A 19356-nucleotide genomic window follows, 5' to 3' on the forward strand; every position below is an offset into this window, starting at 1 on the left:
TGTAGATTTTGGAGATATATAAAATTATTTCTTAGGCATTACCAGTCAAAGCAATACTATACTTTTTTTTTTTTTTTTTACAATTCCAGAGTATAGTAAAGCTATCCCAATACAGCTATCTTTTCATAAGGCAAACAGCTAGGAATGAACTGTACTGATTTGATTGATAAATTGTAACTTTAATTCCCGTTCACCATGTTAGAAAGTTTTCATATCAAATGTCTGAGTGATATAAGAACTTTGTGAGCCAAACAGATATTTCCACTGGCCAATTTGAGAAAGTTTCATCCAGCAGCAAAAGTTAAAAGTATTTGCAAGTTAAAAACGTTATAAAGTATTTGTGTGCCACCTGGAATCATTATATGAGATGGACAGCCATTTAAGTTCTATAAATAAATGTTTCCAGTGCTATTGATATCTGTATAGTACTGTTGAGGAAATTAAACAAATTTAATTTACTCGACAGAACTATACTGTCTAGTAAACTATACAAATTTAAATTAACAAACATTTTTATGTCAGTATGTTAACAGTATCTTTTTTCTTTTTGTATTGTTTGGTGTAGTGATTAAGGCATCAGGCTAGAAACTGGGAGGCCGTGAGTTCTAAGCCCACCTTAGGCACAAACCCAGCTGGGTGCCCTTGGGCCAGTCACTCTCTCTCAGCCCTAGGAAGGAAGCAATGGCAAACCACTTCCAAAACATCTTGCCAAGAAAACTACAGGGACTTGTCCAAGCAGTCGCCAGGAGTAAAAAAAAACTGACTCGGAAAAAAAAATTGTCAGTGTCTTGTGAAAGAAGCACATTTGAGCATATGACCTATACTGTTAATTATCCACAGGGTACAAATACAATTCACATTAACCAGGTATCTGCTCAAGGAATTAGATGAAATAATGTTGCTAGAAAATAACAAGGTGGGGGGACTTATTACCAGCACATATAAGTGAAAAAATATAATCTGTATACCATTCAGGTTTTTTATTGTTTCATGCTTTTGACATATTATTTTGTTTGTTGCATGTGGGGCTCTTTTTTGCGTGTTATTGTTTTTGTAAAGTACTTTGCTATTTTTGACAAAATGAAAAGCAGTATAGAAATACTTTAATAAATTAATGCATACAAATATTCTTTGAGACATGAAGAATCAGCATCCTATAGGCCACTCTCCCCAATCTTGACACTTGCCAAGTGTGTGAACTTTCAACTCCCAGAACTCTCCACAATGGCAATGCTGACTAGAAAATTCTGGAAGTTCATTTTATCCAATGTTGCTCTTTTTCAATTAATTTTGTTCTATTTATATGCTTTAATCTGTTATTGATGCAACTACCTGGCTGAACCTAAGTAGGCCTCGTTTCATTAGCCCCTGGATGGAAGGTTGCTAAAGAACCAAGTTCCATGATCCCGGGTATAAATTTAATGAATACAAATTGGGGGGAGAGGGTCATTTTGGTTTTTAAAGAAAAGGCAGAAAATAAATGTTTCATAATAAAGATGCTTGGTATAAAACAATGGCAAATGATCTAAGGAGCCTCCAACACTACTAGAAGGTGACATATTGTTGAAGGCTGCTCCATTAATGGATAGCATTAGAGTTTACATGATAAAACCTGCGTTCAAATACTGACTCAGTCATGAAATTTACTCTGTGACAGTGCGCTAGTTACTAATTTGCCTAAAGTGTTTCACAAGGTGGTTGTGAAGTCTATGGTTGGACTAAGTGTGAAAAGAAGAGCCTGGATATATCATCCATAGAACATTGCCACATAAATGAAAAAGATGTAACAATTCTCAGTCAGAAAGACTCAATCTCATATTAAATATTCTTCAATAAGCTTTTTTCCATGATCTAATGTACAAATGCAAAGGTAGTAAAGTGCTCTTCTGATGCAAACTTGGATGAAATACATTGAAGTCAGCTTTTTGTATTTTATGTAAATAATCTTCAATTGCAACCTGGAAAGAAAGAGGATATAATAGATATTATTATTGTTATTGTTGCTATAAAAATGCCAGTGTATTAATAGCAAATGAAACACTGATTTATAGGTCACCAGTGTCATGCTAGTAGCAGCAAGAGGATCACTGAGATTCATATTTAATTTTCAGATAGAAATTTTAAATTTCCATATGTACAACATGCTGGGAAGTGTTACTCTCACAAACAGAAAGCTAGCTATTATGTTTCTGATACACTTAACATAGCTGTTTTATTGGAGTAGAAAAATCCAACCTTCCTCCCTAATGAAAAACCAGATGGCAAAGTTTGATGCTATCTATATCCCTGCAACACCATAATGTCCCTTGTAACCCTTGGAGGACAAAAAATAGCTTTGAGAAGGGATTCCCATCTTGACTTTAGAGAATTTGTCCCACCAAAAGAAATCACAGCCATGTTGATCCACATGGGAAAAAAAAGTCCCAATCTACAACTGAATAATAATTTTGTTAAAATGACATAAAAGAGTATGTAAGTTTTCACATTCACCAGAACACTTCATTAGGTCAGATGTTATAAGAGAAAAAGCAGAAGGGGCTAGGTGAGTAAACAAGACTCTGAACATTTGGCTAGATATTAGTCATAAAGCATTGTAGCTCAGACATAGTCTCAGAATGGTGTTTGCAGGCTGAATTCCATTACCACAATTTTCGTGAAGTAAAAATGGAATAGAACCACTTACTGTACAGAGGAAGGCAGGAAATGCTTTGGCAGGGACATTCTTCTTGAAGGACCTAGCCTGGAGAGAAACAAAGAGAGTGCATTATAAATTCCAAGGAATACATCAAAGTGGCAAGGTTTCTCATGAATTGGGCTCTGGGATGAAATGGTAAATTGAATTCTAGTAAAGGAAATAAAGAGTTAACCGGGCACCTCCATACAAGCTACAAAGCTAAGAGAAACTGGGAGACAGAGTGTGAGTAGAGAGAGCTGGCAGCTAGATTAAAAAAGGAGGAAGAAAAACAGACAAACAGCAGACAGGATAGGACAGGACGGATGTTTCTAGCCCCAGTGAAAAAGTAAACTATTTTATAAATAATCACACAGAGATTCTGTGTTCATACAATGCCATTGTTAAATAGAATTGTAATTGTGAACTGGCAGTCTGGGTAAATGAAAGACAGTATATAATAACTGCCCCTGCCCCACATGCCTTAACCCTAAATGGAAAATACCTTATAAGAGAGAGGACTCTTTCAAGAAATGTTCAGCATTTGGAAAGTATACTGCATCTGGTATTATAAATCTGGCTTAGCTACAGGCTCCATCATTTCTGATATATTGCAAAGCAGAAGAATGTTTCTTTTAGAAGAGAATATACAGTATGTAGCTCAGGGTTGAACTGTGGAGTCCTTGGTGTTCTCTGAGCTTGGTTGGTTTTTTTGCAGACATTTCACTACCCAACTAGGTAACATCTTCAGTGCAAGAACACCAAGGACTCCAATGTTTCTTCTGAAAGACAAATAAGAGCAGCAGATTATGAAAAAGGACAGCAGCACATTGATGGGAAATGTTCCCCCACCTCTCTTTGTCTGTTAATAGCTTCTGACTATAGGAGATACGATCATATCAATCATTCTTTCCTCTCTCCTCACCTCGCAATTGGTGTGAATCGTATCTATTCACTATCAAAACCAACACTCTTCATTATTAGCATTGCTGGTGCAATCCAGGGATGGAACAATTAGGCTGATGGATCTAAACGTCATTAATACTGCTACTTCACTCCAATTTATGTAACATAAACATCAGCACAAAATATGGCATTGAGCTTCCTACTCTGAGTTTAACTTTGGACTGATAACCAGAGAATCTTGCTTCTTTTCAAGTTGGTTTCACTTCCCAAAGTGTAAAGACATTTCACAATTTAATTTCACCCACACAAAAACCTACTTTTACTCTTACGCATAGTTTTGTTCCTGTTATTTCCTCACTTTCTAGCCCCACTTGCTCAAGTTGGAAGGATCCCCACACCTTTCTTTTAACTTTTTATCCTAATGAATCAACAGAGCCACACACAATTCTCAAACCAAAGAAAGAACCTTGCAGTAATTCTGCTTTACTTCCTTCTCTTTTACAGTAATGCTAGAAGACAGAAAGTATAGCCTGTTTTTATAGAACTGCACAGATATTTCTGTGCTACTATATGGAAGGCGACTACATAAATGGGAAGCTGAATAAACATGAATGGGAAAGTGAAGCTCTGGAGCAAGAGAAAAGAAGAAGAAATGCAGTGGCAGCACAAATGGGTGGAAGACAAGTGGTAACACAATGACTCTATATAATTATCTTCATAAGACTCAGTATGATGAGTCGTGATGGCAACCTGGTAGCAATGCCTCCAGTTCCAGATGCAGGGAAATGCCAGGAGAGGAGTATGTCTCAAACTCCTGCATGGGAGCATCTGAGAAATGAAATATTGGACTAAGATGAGCCTTTCCTGATCTACAGAGCTCTTTTTATGCTATCTACAAAGCATCAGAAAGACAAATCCCAATCCAAAAAATTTGCAGTATAAAATTAGGCATAAAAGAGGAAAAGAGAAAAAATATTAGCAGGAATTATATTTATCAAGGCTACATACCCTTCTGAGGCCATAACATTGAAATAATTTAAGCAAGCTTAGAAACAGATGGATTTCGCCCTCTGTTGGTCACTAAAGAATATGCTCATAACAACTGCTTATATCTAGCTTGAACATTCATTTACATTTAACATTCATTTACACTAATCAGTAACTGCATGTCTAATTTATGCTGTCTCCATATTAATTTGCATGTTTTTTAAAGTCTATGTGAAATCCAAACACGTTTTCATGTTTCAAAATGTGAATACATTCTGTAAATGCAACTTCCCAAATATTAATCTTTACAAATATTTTGCCCAATATCCACCATTTGCTACACAATTTCTCTAATGTACCCTTTTTCAATGGAGAATCAAATTGCTGCTTTGCAGCTATTGTGCTATGGCTAAGGATTTGTTCAGCAGCATTAAAGATACAATCCTTGTGTGGCAAAACTCCCATCAAAGAGGGGACACAGTAAAAGAACATCACTGTCGATATTGTTTCTAACAGTCTGGACAGGAAATAGTTATTCCAAAGAACTAGTATCTCAAAACTCATTAATATTTATTAGAAGGAAGGTTAAAGTTACAACTCAAGAATTCCAGCAGAAACTTGATTTTCAAAAAAGGTATCAATATATAGATAATGAATGGTAACAAAACCCTTGTTTGTTTTCTCACACTCTACCAATGGAAGCCTGTTCTGTTTGTAAATGTGGGGTTCTTTGCATCTGTTCATCTGTGCAACTAAGCTTATCAATGTGCAAACCAAATTCCACCATGGTTTACAACAGCCTTCCCCAAGATAGTAGTGTATACTCCCAGCCAGAATGCCCAGTATCTATGCTGGACAGGAATTGTGTCCTGACCTATTTGGAGAGCGCCTGTTCGGAGAAGGCTGGTCAACAATATTGTTAATGAAATTTCAATAAAATCCAGAAACTCACATGTTCCAGATGAATGTGGGCTTGACTCGCAATGTCATATACAATATCTTTCATTTTCTGCTCCTGATTTTTTCTTATGAAATCCTCTTGTGAAGCACCATGCTGACATACATGGAAGAAAAACAGGTACACATTTAAAATGTTTCTGGGAAATATATTGGGAGAATATATTATTGTCTTGAAGCTATATTACATGGATAGAATTACTATATAATGTGATGTCTTTGAAGTCCTAAGGATACTTCAGACAGTGTAATCTTATGTTTATGTCAACAGAAAATCCCACAGTATTTCTGATCATGAAACACTGCTTGGTTTCAGGCAGTTTTTACAACAGCCTTTGCCATCAGGTGGCAGAAAATTCTCGCAGTTGTAGTTGAACACATCTAAAAGGTAGCACAGTAGAAAAGGTTTCATTACAAACCATCATGTCACAGTTCACTGAACCAATAAAAATATGAATGGAATTAGTAAATGCTTTAATGCTTTTCTCAGTAACAAAAATCTGAATGAGGTAATTATTATATTAAGCAAGGGGCTGAAAGATTAACAGTTCTAATTTGCTCTACTAGGTGAAATTACTAACAGAAGGAACATAAACACCAGCTAAAGTTTTGGTAATCTTGCTCCTCCTTATATCCTATTGCAAAATGGATAGCATGTGTGCGGCTCTCAGTGTCATTTCTGGGTGTCCCAGACCCTCACCAGATTATAAGCAATATAATTTGAATATACAATACTGTGCAAAAGTTTTAGGTGGGTGTGAAAAAATGCTGTAAAGTAGGAATGCTTTCAAAAATATATATTGTAATTGTTTATGTTTATCAATTTACAAAATGCAAAGTGAGCGAACAAAAGAGAAATCTAAATCAAATCAATATTTGGTGTGACTACCCTTTGGCTTCAAACCAGCAACAATTCTTACACTTGCACAAAGTCAGGGATCTTGTAGGATTAGAGTCAGGTGTATGATTAACCAATTATACCAAGCAGGTGCTAATGATCATCAATTTCATATGTAGGTTGAAACACAGTCATTAACTGAAACAAACAGCTGTATAGGAGGCTTAAAACTCTGCTACTAAGGTGAGGTTGTGGAAGACAGTTTCATGTCACAGGTCATACACCATGGTAAGACTGAGCACAGCAACAAGACCCAAGGTAGTTCTACTGCATCAGCAAGGTCTCTCCCAGGCAAAAATTTCAAAGCAGACTGGGGTTTCAAGATGTGCTGTTCAAGCTCTTTTGAAGAAGCACAAAGAAATGGGCAACACTGAGGACTGTAGAGGCAATGGTCAGGCAAGGAAACTTAATGCAACAGATGGAAGACACATCATGCTTACTTCCCTTTGACATTGGAAGATGTCCAGCAGTGCCATTAGCACAGAACTGGTGGAAACCAGTGGGACCCAGGTACACCCATCTACTGTCTGGAGAAGTCTGGCCAGAAGTGGTCTTCATGGAAAAATTGCGGCCAAAAAGCCATACCTCCGATGTTGAAACAAGGCTAAGTGACTCAACTATGCATGAAAACATAGGAACTGGGGTGCAGAAAAATGGCAGCAGGTGCTCTGGACTGATGAGTCAAAATTTGAAATATTTGGCTATAGCAGGAGGCAGTTTGTTTGCCGAAGGGCTGGAGAACGGTACAATAATGTGTGTCTGCAAGCAACAATAAAGCATGGTGAAGGTTCCTTGCAAGTTTGGGGCTGCATTTCTGCAAATGGAGTTCGAGATTTGATCAGGATCTATGGTGTCCTCAATGCAGAGAAATACAGGCAGATACTTATCCATCATGCCATACCATCAGGGATGCGTGTGATTGGCCCCAAATTTATTCTGCAGCAGGACAACGAGCTCAAATATACAGCCAATATCATTAAGAACTATCTTCAGCGAAAAGAAGGAGTCCTGGAAGTGATGGTTTGGCCTCCACAGAGCCCTGATCTCAACATCATCGAGTCTGTCTGGGATTACATTAAGAGACAGAAGGATTTGAGGCAGCCTACATCCACAGGAGATCTGTGATTAGTTTTCCAAGATGTTTGGAACAACCTACCTGCCAAGTTCTTTCAAAAACTGTGTGCAAGTGTACCTAGAAGAACTGATGTTGTTTTGAAGGCAAAGGGTGGTCACACCAAATATTGATTTGATCAGGATTTCTCTTCTGTTTGCTCACTTTGCATTTCGTAAATTGATAAACATAAACAATCACAATATATATTTTTGAAAGCATTCTTACTTGACAGCATTTTTTCACACCTGCCTAAAACTTTTGCACAGTACTGTAGGTGTGCTAATCCTATGTCCTTTCAACAACACCCAACTTCTCACAAAAGAAAACAAAACAGTGTAAACATTTTGGCCCTAAATGTAGTCACCATGTTACCACCAAGTCCCTTCTAGCATTCAGAGACTGCATACAGGTAGTCCTCACTTAACGACCATTCATTCAGTGACCATTCAAAGTTATGGCAGCACTGAACAAATGATAGGTATCCCTGGTTCCTGAAGTTACAGCCAGTGCAGTGCTCTGCAGTCAGGTGATCAAAATTCAGGCACTTGGCAGCTCACCTCACTTACAACCGCAAGGGCACTTCAACTCCCCCCACCTGCCTATCTCCCCCCCCATCTCTGCCCTTTTGGCACCATCTCCAGCTGACCTTTGCCATCCTTTTCCTTCTGCCACTGACAAGGCATGCCCGGCCTGGCCCTTCGCAAGGCAGCTGCTGGCTGCATCAGGCCTTCTTCCCCAGGTCACATGCGGCCTTGTCCAAATCACATGCAGCCTTCTTGTGAGGCATTCGAAGGTGGAGCCCAGGGCAGCCCAGCAAGTGGAGTCCAGGGCAGTAGGGCAAGCAGAGTGTGGCCAAAAGGGCAGAGATGTGGGGGAGATAGGCAGGTGGGGGGAGTTGAAGAGGAGGGAGTTCCTTACCTTACCAGCGCTCGGGGTTGGGAGGGACCAAGCTGGGAATGGCTTGGATCGGAGTGGGTCCTTGCCTAACAACTGGTGGGGTTCAGTTAATGGTGACAATGGGGAGTGCTGGGATTGCCATCGCTAAGCAATGCGGTCACATGATGTCGTGCTTTACAACATTGCTTAGCGATGAAATTCTGATCCCAATTACTGTCGTTAACTGAGGACTACCTGTATATATAAAAATAAATGAAAATGATATAAAGTTTTTAAGCTTGCAAGCAGAAAGAACATGTACACATCATTCTTTGATATGGAGGTCAACAAATGAACTGGACTATCTCAGCAGGGTTTCTAGGCATCAAAGAAGATAATAATGACAAGGTGTTCTAAATATTAGATTTCAAAAGTTCCAATAATTTCTGGTCTAGTTATCTTACTCCCAAAACATAAGTCATGGTGTACAAGCACTTCTAATGAAGGACCAATTCTGAAATGGTTAAAAATAGAAAGAAATGGTGCACAACTATCAGCAGAGACCTGATGTATCAATATTACTTCAAAAGTAAGAGTATTGTTACAAACTGGATCTCAGCTTTACTGTCTTACCAGCATGCAAATATCCATGGGGAGAAACACCTTCCTTCTGCTAGCATGGTATGGAGTAGCCCTTAAACAGGTTACAATGCCTTGTGCCTTCCCTATGTGACTGGCAGCATGGTCTGCATGGATGTCCCTCACACCTGTAAGTGCAGAAGCGATAACTCTTAAGGATGCTTACTGAAATGCAGAGGCAATGAAATCTAGCCAGAACAGACAGGCAAGACATCATTTAAAGAACAATTAAAATGCAAACAATATACTTGGATTTCCCACATTTGTCAGAACTTCATAGTACTGGGCAGTGGGGGAGGGGAGACCTCCGCTTTCTTTCTGCCCACCTGTAATCTACGTCGTAACTGTGATAACTGCATCTATTAATATAGTTACACTGCAAGAAAATGCAATCACATAGGCAGGCCATGAGCAAAAACTGTTGGCACGTGCCCATGTGGCAAGAGCCAGAGTAATCAAGCAGGCACCTACCAAGTGTTTCTAGTGTGAGATAAAGGAGTGCACTCTGTGTATTTTCAGCATATGCCTCAAGTTCACTGATGTCCCGATATGCTCGGTCATCCAGATTCTTTTCCTATGTGTTTGAAAACAGGGGGTGGGGGAAGTATATATTGAAACCACCAGTCACTGAGGTTAACTTAAGAAATAGAAGAGTTTGTGTCACCTTTATTAAAAGAAAGCATCATCTTCTGGGCTAGGGACACATGTGGATCTGGGTCACTGTCTTGCTCCTTTTTTAAAAAAAGAGGAGAAAGATAGGGAAAGGAAAAGAACAGAGAGGGAAAGGGGTCGCTAAGCATAGAGAACAACAGAAGTCTTAATCCCTACTAGATGCATAAAATAATTTTGAGGAGATGACGCTTTACCTTTACAATTCCCTCTTCTGTATAGCTAAAAAGAACTCTGGTCTCCTTTGTATATAGTCATTTTAAATAGGGGAGCCTTGGAAATTGATCATGTTATACAGGTAACTGCATAGATCTGAAACAGTTGAAGTCTACTAGTGGAAAGGAATATTATTCCTAATTTGATAAAATAGCACCATGTAATGCTGCATGCTTATTCAAAGTCAATCACGTTGATTACCATGCCTCTAAGAAGCAAACCATATCTTCCACTGAGCTGTGTTATCAAACTGGTTTATCAGTTTATTTATTTGTTATTCATTATTACAAAATCAATAAACATTTCTCAATAGCCAGTTGCGTAATCGTTGGAGGAAGTGAAATCATCACTTTTATGAAGTTTCCTAAATATCAATCCAACACAGCCACTCTACATTTCATAGTATAATCTTGTATCTTTAAAAAAACTGAATTAAAATCACCAGGGGGAGAACAATAAAGTAAGAGTTATAATCGGCACTTGTTTTGATGTTTCAACATTCTGTTCATATTGCAGTTTATTCTATATAACCTTTATACAATATTAAAAAAATAAATTCCTAATGTAAGACACATTATAGTGTCTTACTGTACAATATACATTTCAGGACATTTTTCAGTCTTGTGAGGCATTTCCCCACACTGATTGCAATTGCAACTTTATCATGACATACAGAAATATTTTTTGAAAAAATGATAAAGAAAGACTACAGAATGCTGCTATATATGTGAATGAGTTTTATATTAACCATCATGGCTCATCTGAAACCATTCTGGAGACTGTTGTTTCAAAAAGACACTAGGTATTCTATTACAAAAATGTAGGCCTCAACACAGAACTCAATTACAAGGACTTATGGATGGCTGACCTTTATTCTAGTTATGCAAAAATACTGGGAGAGTGTACTTTTGTTTTTTGAAAAATTTTTAAAACTTACCCTTTGATCAATAATATTCATAAGCCATCTTTTGGTCAGGTTTTGCCTCTTAACAGCCTAAAATCAGAGGAATAGAGCATACTTATATAGAAAACAAGAAATCAAACCAAGGTAGGTAAGTCACCACTGCTGGCTTAAATTAAAAGCCTATTTAAGCTAACATTCCATTTTCAATAGTGAACAATCAGATGCTGCAGGAAACTGAAATGAAGATGATTTTGAAAGTAAATAAATAAATGCAGTGAAAGATATATTGCTATCCAGGTTTTGCTACTGAGCTGTGCAACACTTTCAACATGTGGAAATAAATCAGAATCACCTCTGTTTGAATCATTAAAATAGCTGGGTCTTATTTCAGGATCATGCAGCTGCACAGCTGAGAGCAGCTTCTGAATAGCCACACAAGCCTGCAAAAAGATATAGCTGCTTTAATAACTTGAAGTGAGGTGCTTTGTCTACACTTATACACAAACTCCCATGCACTACAAATTACTTCTTTTGAAAGATTTGCATAACCCTATTTTTCTGATCTCATATATACTTACATATACATACATACATACATAGTGTGTGTGTATTTTATTTTATACACACACACACACAAAATCAGTGGTAGGAAAAATGTATTCTCACATATCTTCTACTGTAACACAAACACATGAAAGGCATGTTTTCTCTACTGGAGAAAACAATGGGTGTAACTTGCTCATAAGGATCTTCCCATATATGAATGTGTGCCTCTGATACATGAGGAAAGCATATATGGTAGTGTGATTAATAACTCATAAAGCCGTAATCAGCCTGGCACCATGTCATTAGAAAAAGTGCCTTCTTCCCTGTAAATCTATCTGGACCCTAAGATCATCTTTAAAGGCTATTCTCTGAGTCAGCAAGTAGCTGTTTTGAACTGATCTCGAAAGCAAATAGTATCCTCTTAAATGTATGGTCATTAGCAATTAAATTGAACATCTACAATAATTTTTACAAGAGAGGGTTTTAATCCTATGAATCATTACAGATTTATGGATTATAAAGATCTTAAAAGTTAATGTGGTCAACTTTTACAACAATTGTTTTGCAATAAAGACTTGGATTTAAAATACCCAACATTTTCATCTCTAAAAAAAATGTCCCTTTTTTAAGGGACTTAACTGCCAAACAAGACTGGCTAGAACTGGAGCCTTGCAATCGACTCATAAAAAGCATCTGATGGTGCTAGTGATTTTAATGGGACAAGCATGCACCTTAGTTTTACAGCTGGGATACAAGTAAAATTGGGATGCAAAGGTGCAATTGGTGACTAAGTAAGTGGAGATACCAAGGTTTGTTCAGGAAAACTTTTATGTGAGACTCTGTTTTGCTGCTATGAAGCAACACAGGGAGTTCTAATCTAGATGGGGACCAAAGGACAGGCAACTTCCTCTGAAAAATCTGAAGGTCACAGTGGAAAAGATTAGGCAATCTATCACAACTGTTAGCATTATTTGTTTACTCTCCAAGGACAGAGTGCATCATTTGCATCAGAATGCCCAGCTGCCTCTCCCCATAGTTTCCTGTGAAGTTTCACACCCAACTATCTACCCTACAGCATGGAATATATTTTTCCATTTCCTGAATTAAATTTCTGCATTATCTTGACTTCAATCCTCTTCAGACCAGCTGATAAAAATTTACTAATATAACCACAAATATAAAGGCACTATGATTACAAACAACTTTAATGTAAAGGCTACATCATGCATGTGACCCCCCCCAACCCTTTTTGTTTTTTCTGCCCCACCCCATACCTAACATAGGCTAATATAATTTATAACTCACAGAACACCTCACCAAGCTCACTCGCTCTCAAAAAAAAAAACTAAGAAAAAATCAGAAAATTCTAGCTCTGTGTACTCTGCATCATTACCCTGCTCAGTGTGGCACTCAGCCACACAAAAAAATATTCAATGTAGCACTTAGCTTTATACCTTCCACAACTCTATTGCCACTGGTTGTTGTGGTGGATTATCCTGGTAAATGTCCTCCACAGCTTTCCTCCAAAACTCTATCCGCATCAGACCAATAGTCTTCTCGGTTACAGAGTCTTTAATCTGGAAGAGAAAAACAGTAGGAGTGATATTCTGATTACAATATTTTTTTATCACATCAACATATACTATTGTTTAAATGAAGGGAGGGGATCTGAAAAAAAGCAGCCAGCTGTGAATGCGTAGGATTCTTCCATGAATGAGGAATCCCACCACAAGGGAGAGCACAGATGCTCCACTCTTAGTTATTTGCAAAGAGCTAGAGTAGATCTCATTAGATAACAAAGATATAAGTAAAACAGAACATCTAGAAAAGCACAAGCTTTCAGATATTAAAAAGGGGTTGCAAAGAGTAATTTTAAAATTAATCATTTCAAAATTAAGAAGCTATCAACCAAAATAATGTAATTTATAAATGAAATCTATAAACCAAATTATCTTATTTTCTGCAAGGATCATGTTAACAAAGTTCCCAAGTCATCATTAGACTGATAACATCAACCTCTCTATTCTTTCAACTGTTCTTAATCCATTTCATTGTTAGCAGTAGATAAGCAAGAAAACATTTCAGGCTTATCTAACAAAAATAGTTATTCCTGATCTGTAATAAGGCAAATAGGCAATATGGACGCAAGCATTCTTGGATGTTGCTGCACTCAAGTTTGGTTTGGATATGCAACTTCTAAATTCAACTTTAAAATGAGTGTCAGATTTTGTCAGTGTTTCTGAAGAGTAAAGACTCAATGTCCTGGAGATACCAATTTTTTCCATAGTGACAATATTAAGATTGTTGGTTTATAACACTGCAGACAAAATATTTATTGGAACTGTTTCTAAGGAACAAGCAACTTCACACTAACATACCTGCTTAGCACAACATAACTTGGGACCAAAGTATTGAAGCAAAAGCCTTCTTTTTATATAATGATAATCCATAATGTGATTTTATTAATTTATCTTTTTCTTTTACAAGGCTTATAAGCCGTTCAGTCAAAGCCACTGAGTGGTGTACAGTTCTGACCTTTGTAGGTGGAGAGACGTGTTAAGTCTATAATGGCAAAAAATCAGGAATCTGGTACCACCTTTTCCAACTAACATATTTTATTAAAAGCCATATGCTTTTGTGAACTACAGCTCACTTCATCTTTGTAACTCAGATTTTAAAAAGCATTAATATTAACAATAAAACAACAACAATCCAGCAAATCCATTAAAAATGTAAAAAAAAGGGGAATACAATAATCTATGGTCCAAAGTTAGAACACTATTCCTCACCACAGGAAGCATCATAGCATTCTAATTCCCAAGGCCTCATGGAACAGATTGGACTATCACATGTACATGCTTTTAACAACTTTCTAAAACCAGGAAGGAAGGGGACATTCATTTGAATGTCCAATGACAAGCTATTTCAGAAGAGCAAGGCTGCAACTGAAAAGGACTATTTCTGCAGTCCTATTTCCAGCCCCCAAGTGGAGCAGCCCAGAATGAGCCTGACCTACTCAATCTTTATGGGAAGGCATACGTTAGAGAAGGTGGTCATGTAAGATCTGGATCATGAAGGGTAACAACTAGCACCTTGAAGTGCAACCAAAAGACAACTGCTAAACACTGCAACTGTCAAAACAAAGGATGTTCCAAGGTATGCTCCTAATTATGCAAGCCACTGCATTCTGGACTAGCTGTAGTTTCTGAATGTCCTTCAAGGGCAGCCCCATGTACAGCATGTTATGACAGTCCAATCAAGAGGATGACTAAATGATGAATGACTGTGAGTAAAGCCTTCTATTCTAGAAGGGGTCATAACTGGCACACAAGATGGAACTGTAAGAAAGCCCTCCTGGTCACAGGTGCTACCTGCTCATCAAGCAGGAACTGTGAGTCCAGGAGGACTCCCTGATTATTAGCTAGTTTTATGCAGGGGAAGGTGACCCCATCTAAACTAAAAACAGAATTTCCAGAATCAAATCAAATTTCTTATGTACCCAGAGCCACTCACTCTGGCTGGGATTATGCTTCAAACCTTCCCATTCAGAGCCTAACAATGTCCAGACATCTCAACAGCACTTCAGTGACATCACTTGCTCAGCCCACAGTCGAGATCTACATGAAACTGTTTGATAAGATCATCCATTCAGAGTCATGTATTAGTGATGATTTTTTACCCTGTTTGAATGGATGACCTTATCAAGCCGCTTCATATAAATATCAAATAGAAGTAGGAAGAGCATTTAGCTTGGTGGCACCCCACAGCTGAGGAGCATAGGGCTCAATTTGTCCCCCTCACCAGCACCAAGTGAAACTGCCCCTTTAGGAAAACCTTTGAAAAATAATGTCCCTCACTTCTAACCCTCAGAAATGGTCCAGAAGGATAACATGATCAGTGGTACTGAAGAGTGATGAGAGATCAAGCAGTAACACAGGGGTCATTCTCTCCCTATACTGGTCTTGTCAGAGATCACCCACAAGAGCAATCAATGTTATCCCCATGCCATATCCAGCCTTGAAAACTGACTGAAATAGGTCCAGATAATCCATTTCCTCCAGGGTCCTCTGCAGCTATAGCCACTTTCTCAATGACCTTTCCTAAAAAGGGAAGGGTAGAGATTGGTCAATACCTACCTAAAGGTATCAGGGTACATATTCTAAAGGGACAGTTGAGCATATCAGAAGCAAATAATGGAATCTCCCAGAGCAATTCATTAAAAATCAGTGTTATTTTCACTTCTTCATAAATTATCCATACAGAACAATACAGACAAGTATCTATTCACAATGACAGTATTCTAAAAAGATTATAAAGTGCCCCAAACAATTTATTTTGTACACCTTGTACACTTTTGTAAGGTCACAGAATGGCAGATTGTTTTGCATTTATGTTCAAAGTAATGCATACACATTAGGATTTATTTTTATTTCTTGTCCTGTTTTCATATGTAAGTAAACAGAATCTATATTAGCTGAGCCTGGTGCTGCTCAAGGAAAAAAACTTGGGATGCACAATAACTGACAGGAAAAAACACATACTTCATGTTTGGGATTTTCAGAGGTTTTTTTAAAAAAAAATATTTACACTGTATGGTATAACAGATATTTTAATACCTGCCTGAGCCAGTTCTACATTGAAGGCTTTTAGGGCAGATGCAGAGGCACGCGATTCTGCAGGCAACAGCAGTGCACAGAGGAAGCCTTCATAGTCCCGTTTTCTAGATATACAAAGAATAAATAAGAGCATTTGCTTCCATCACAAGCAGAACAGATAAAAAGTGTCTCAATTCAATTAAAAGGATACAGCAATCTTTTGCAATTACTCTAAATTAGGGGGATGTAAACTGGTACTTTTCATATGTTCTGGCTTACAATTCTTAGAACTGTATACCACTGGTCTGCAGGCTGGCTAATGAGAATTGTAGTCCAAATCTTCTGGAGCGTACCAGTATGCCCACTCCTGTTCTAAAGTAGGAGTATATGCTCAATACATGATGCCCAGGACTTGTTTTAAAATTAAGGGTACAGGCACACCATTTCTTCAAAAGCGATTACAACAGTAACCTAGGTGCTATCTGAAGACAACCATAAAGTATTAAATGAGAGTTTCTAACTTTATCACCAGAGAAAAAGCAACACATTTTTGCTGGTCATTAAAAGGCAGTCCTGGCAATATTAGTTTATGTGCCCAACAGACAGAAAGCTGAAATGTATTGGAATGAAATGGTAGAATGGGTTGCACCATTTCAAATCACAGGTGAGGGCACTTGTGAAAGTAAAATCAAATCAGTTTATTACAGCCCTAAGGCCAGATATAATAAAATGTCTAATAGCAGAACTGTTACATATATATAAACAATAAGTATAATAGGGTCTATAAAAAGTTTTCCCATCATTAGGGGAAAAAATAAAGTTCTAACTCAGGTTGAATTAATTAGTTTTTATATATATGGATATATATATTTATGGATTTCAAAAAGGCAAAAAAACAACAGTAATGTATTTTTCAAAAATTTAATGGATCCAACTGAAGTTTGAAGAGGTGCAACACATTCCATCACTCTGGCCATTCCCCTCCCCTTTACTTTTAGGTACTCGAAAAGCTTTGACTACAAAAGGAGTCTTTTTTTATTGTACAGCACCTTACTTGCTCTATCCAACATGCTTTTAGAATACTGTGACCATATTTTCTTGGAAAAAATAAAGGACAAATCTGAAAAAGGGGCAAATCTGAAAGAGATTCATAAGGATAATGTTTATGTATATAACTTTGCTTTACGAAGGAAAATTCAAGAGCAAAACCAAGAAAATCTTTACAACACATATTCTAATAAAAATATCTAAAAAGCATAAAAAGCTATGAAGTTATAAGAAGTATTAAAAAGGATTTCTGCAATCAGACTGTGCATTAAGTGGTACCACTTGTATGGTAAAAGTTAAATGACCAAAATAAAGGACAAAAGTGGGTTTTTGAAAAATAAATAAATCTAAAGGGCAGTTTTCTGAAATAAAGGACTATCCTTTATAATGAAGGACATATGGTCACTGTATTTTAGAAGCATGTTAATGGTACTATCCCCCATATGTGTGTGTTGATACACTTTTATTGTTAAGATAAATGAAAATTTTATTCTGATCCACTTGTTAGCAAGCAAATTAGCTTTTTCTTCTTCTTTCTAACAAAAAGCTCTTCTTTCTGTGGTGAATAGTACTGGTAACAAGCACTTGAAAATGCATACAACAAACCCAAGCATAAAATCTATTCTTGGTTGCCATACAGGAAGCCAGAGGATGACACCCCAGAGGACAAGCACAACTGGTACTGGGAATGGCAGCCTTGCAAATAACAATGGAGGATTGGTATGGTTTGTGGATGGAGCAACCTCCCTCACTGCCTGAGGCCCCCCAGATGCATCAGCATGATAACAGTAGATGGGCACCTTAGGAGTTATTTAAAAATGCAGGGAGTCATAGTCCAGTATATCTGAAGGACATGAAGTGAAGCATCTCATTAAGATCGGTTTCCCATGTTCAAGTCATGTGCCACCACGAAGTTCTCTAGATCAGGGTTCCTCAACCATAGCAACTTTAAGATGGGTGGACTTCAACTCCCAGAATTCCCCAGCAATTCCTTGCTGGCTGGCGAATTCTGGGAATTGAAGTCCACCTATCTTAAAGTTGCCAAAGTTGAGAAATCCTACTCTAGATCAGTGTTTCTCACCCTCCACACCTTTAAGAAGTGTGGACTTCAACTCCCAGAACTCCCCAGCCTGCATGAATTCTGGGAGCTGAAGTCCACCAATCTTAAAGGTGCAGAGGTTGAGAAACGCTGCCTTAGATGACCTTGCGCCCTAGACAACTTCACAGGGTTATTCTGAACTTAAAATGCAGAAGGGGAAGACTGGGACCCTTTGGGGGATGGTCGGGAGATAAATATAATGCAAAAATTATGTTAAATCCTGGAAGACGAAGAGGGGAAACTAACGCGCTCTCCGAAGCAGCGTTAAGACGCAGCCTCGGCTTGCAGACGCTTCTCAGAGGCGACTGAGGCAGGTTCCGGGCCTCTACGTCACATCATTTGAATATATGCAAAACAAGTAGGCCAATAGGTGCCAAACCACATCCCCTAGGGGGGTTGCCTTGCGTTGCCCAGCCCCGCCCAGCACAGCCCAGCGCACCCCTCCCCGCGGAACCAGGAGAAGCAGCCGCCGGCCTCACCGCAGCAAATCCAGGCAGTAGCGCTCCTCTCCTCCCGCGCTCGGCTGGTTAGAAGCGGCGGCCACGGCAGCCGGCGCGCGCCCTCCGAGGCCGGCGGGGCTCAGCAGCTGCCTGCGCCCGGCGCGCGAGACCCTCAGCTGCCAAGGCGAAAGGGCCGCGTGCGACCCCCGGCCCAGCGCCACCGCGCCTGCAGCCACCGGCACCGCCATGCTTCTAAACCACGCCCCCTCTTGCCAATCACAGTCTCCCGCGCCGCTTCTTTCTCGCGGCCTGCTAATCAGGGACAGTCGGGGGGCTCCGCCTCTGCTGTCAGTCATCGGCCGCCTCAGTCGCGTTCTCACGAGGCGTTCCCAGGTTCGAAAGGGTGGCCTGCCGAGGGCTTACCTCCTGCCACGCCCATCTCTCTTACGCAGCCGACCTTCGACCTTGGTGGCGGGGAGTCAAGGGCGACCAGGCCCAGGCTCCTGCGCTTGGCGTCAGATTCCCCCGATAGATGCTCTCCGCTCGTCTGCAAAATTCTCGGTGGAATAGAAAAAGATCGGCGTCCTCTTTTAATCATAGTCTCCGGTTATAAAGGAAGTCCCACTGAACTTGGTAGGACTTTCTGATTAAACCTCCGTAGGATGCCATTAACCAAATATTCTGACACAGTATATGTTGTGCACTGTATGGAAATGTTGGGTTGATCTCTTTAATCTACTTGAGAACAACTGTATAACGATAGTTAAAGCATCTCAGAGAGAGCTGGTTCAA

At 38.9% G+C, this 19356-nt stretch overlaps 1 protein-coding gene across 2 annotated transcripts; it reads right to left on the reverse strand.

Moving 5' to 3' along the window:
• Positions 1-577: 577 nt before the first annotated feature.
• NDUFAF6 (NADH:ubiquinone oxidoreductase complex assembly factor 6) lies at positions 578-18988 on the reverse strand. 2 transcript variants are annotated; one of them, XM_088149103.1, is made up of 9 exons: positions 18604-18988; positions 16004-16103; positions 12838-12960; positions 10871-10927; positions 9520-9622; positions 9043-9176; positions 5517-5618; positions 2684-2740; positions 578-1958 (listed from the first exon to the last, which is right to left on the reverse strand). In XM_088149103.1, exons 1-9 carry the CDS (start codon positions 18918-18920, stop codon positions 1830-1832), a joined length of 1122 nt encoding a protein of 373 aa, XP_088005229.1. In that variant the 5' UTR covers positions 18921-18988; the 3' UTR covers positions 578-1829. The 2 variants fall into 2 exon arrangements, with proteins under 2 accessions (XP_088005229.1, XP_015743176.1); XM_015887690.3 differs by lacking the exon at positions 18604-18988 and having other exon boundaries at positions 16000-16102.
• Between the last annotated feature and the right edge of the window lie 368 nt (positions 18989-19356).

The sequence above is a fragment of the Python bivittatus genome, unplaced genomic scaffold (assembly GCF_059951505.1).
Source record: "Python bivittatus isolate LINGU-HERP-01145 unplaced genomic scaffold, Pbiv_v1 ctg000590_np1212, whole genome shotgun sequence".
NCBI classification, from domain to species: domain Eukaryota; kingdom Metazoa; phylum Chordata; class Lepidosauria; order Squamata; family Pythonidae; genus Python; species Python bivittatus.

Bases quoted from the DNA above. Each gene is read 5' to 3' on its own strand.
- NDUFAF6 (XM_088149103.1), bottom strand. From the start codon at position 18,920: ATGACTGACAGCAGAGGCGGAGCCCCCCGACTGTCCCTGATTAGCAGG. The intron at 5,619-9,042 runs GTAAGACAGTAA...CATGTATGTCAG, and splicing joins CCATGGATATTTGCATGCTG to CATGGTGCTTCACAAGAGGA. The intron at 2,741-5,516 runs GTGAGTTTCTGG...GTTTCTCTCCAG, and splicing joins CCCACATTCATCTGGAACAT to GCTAGGTCCTTCAAGAAGAA.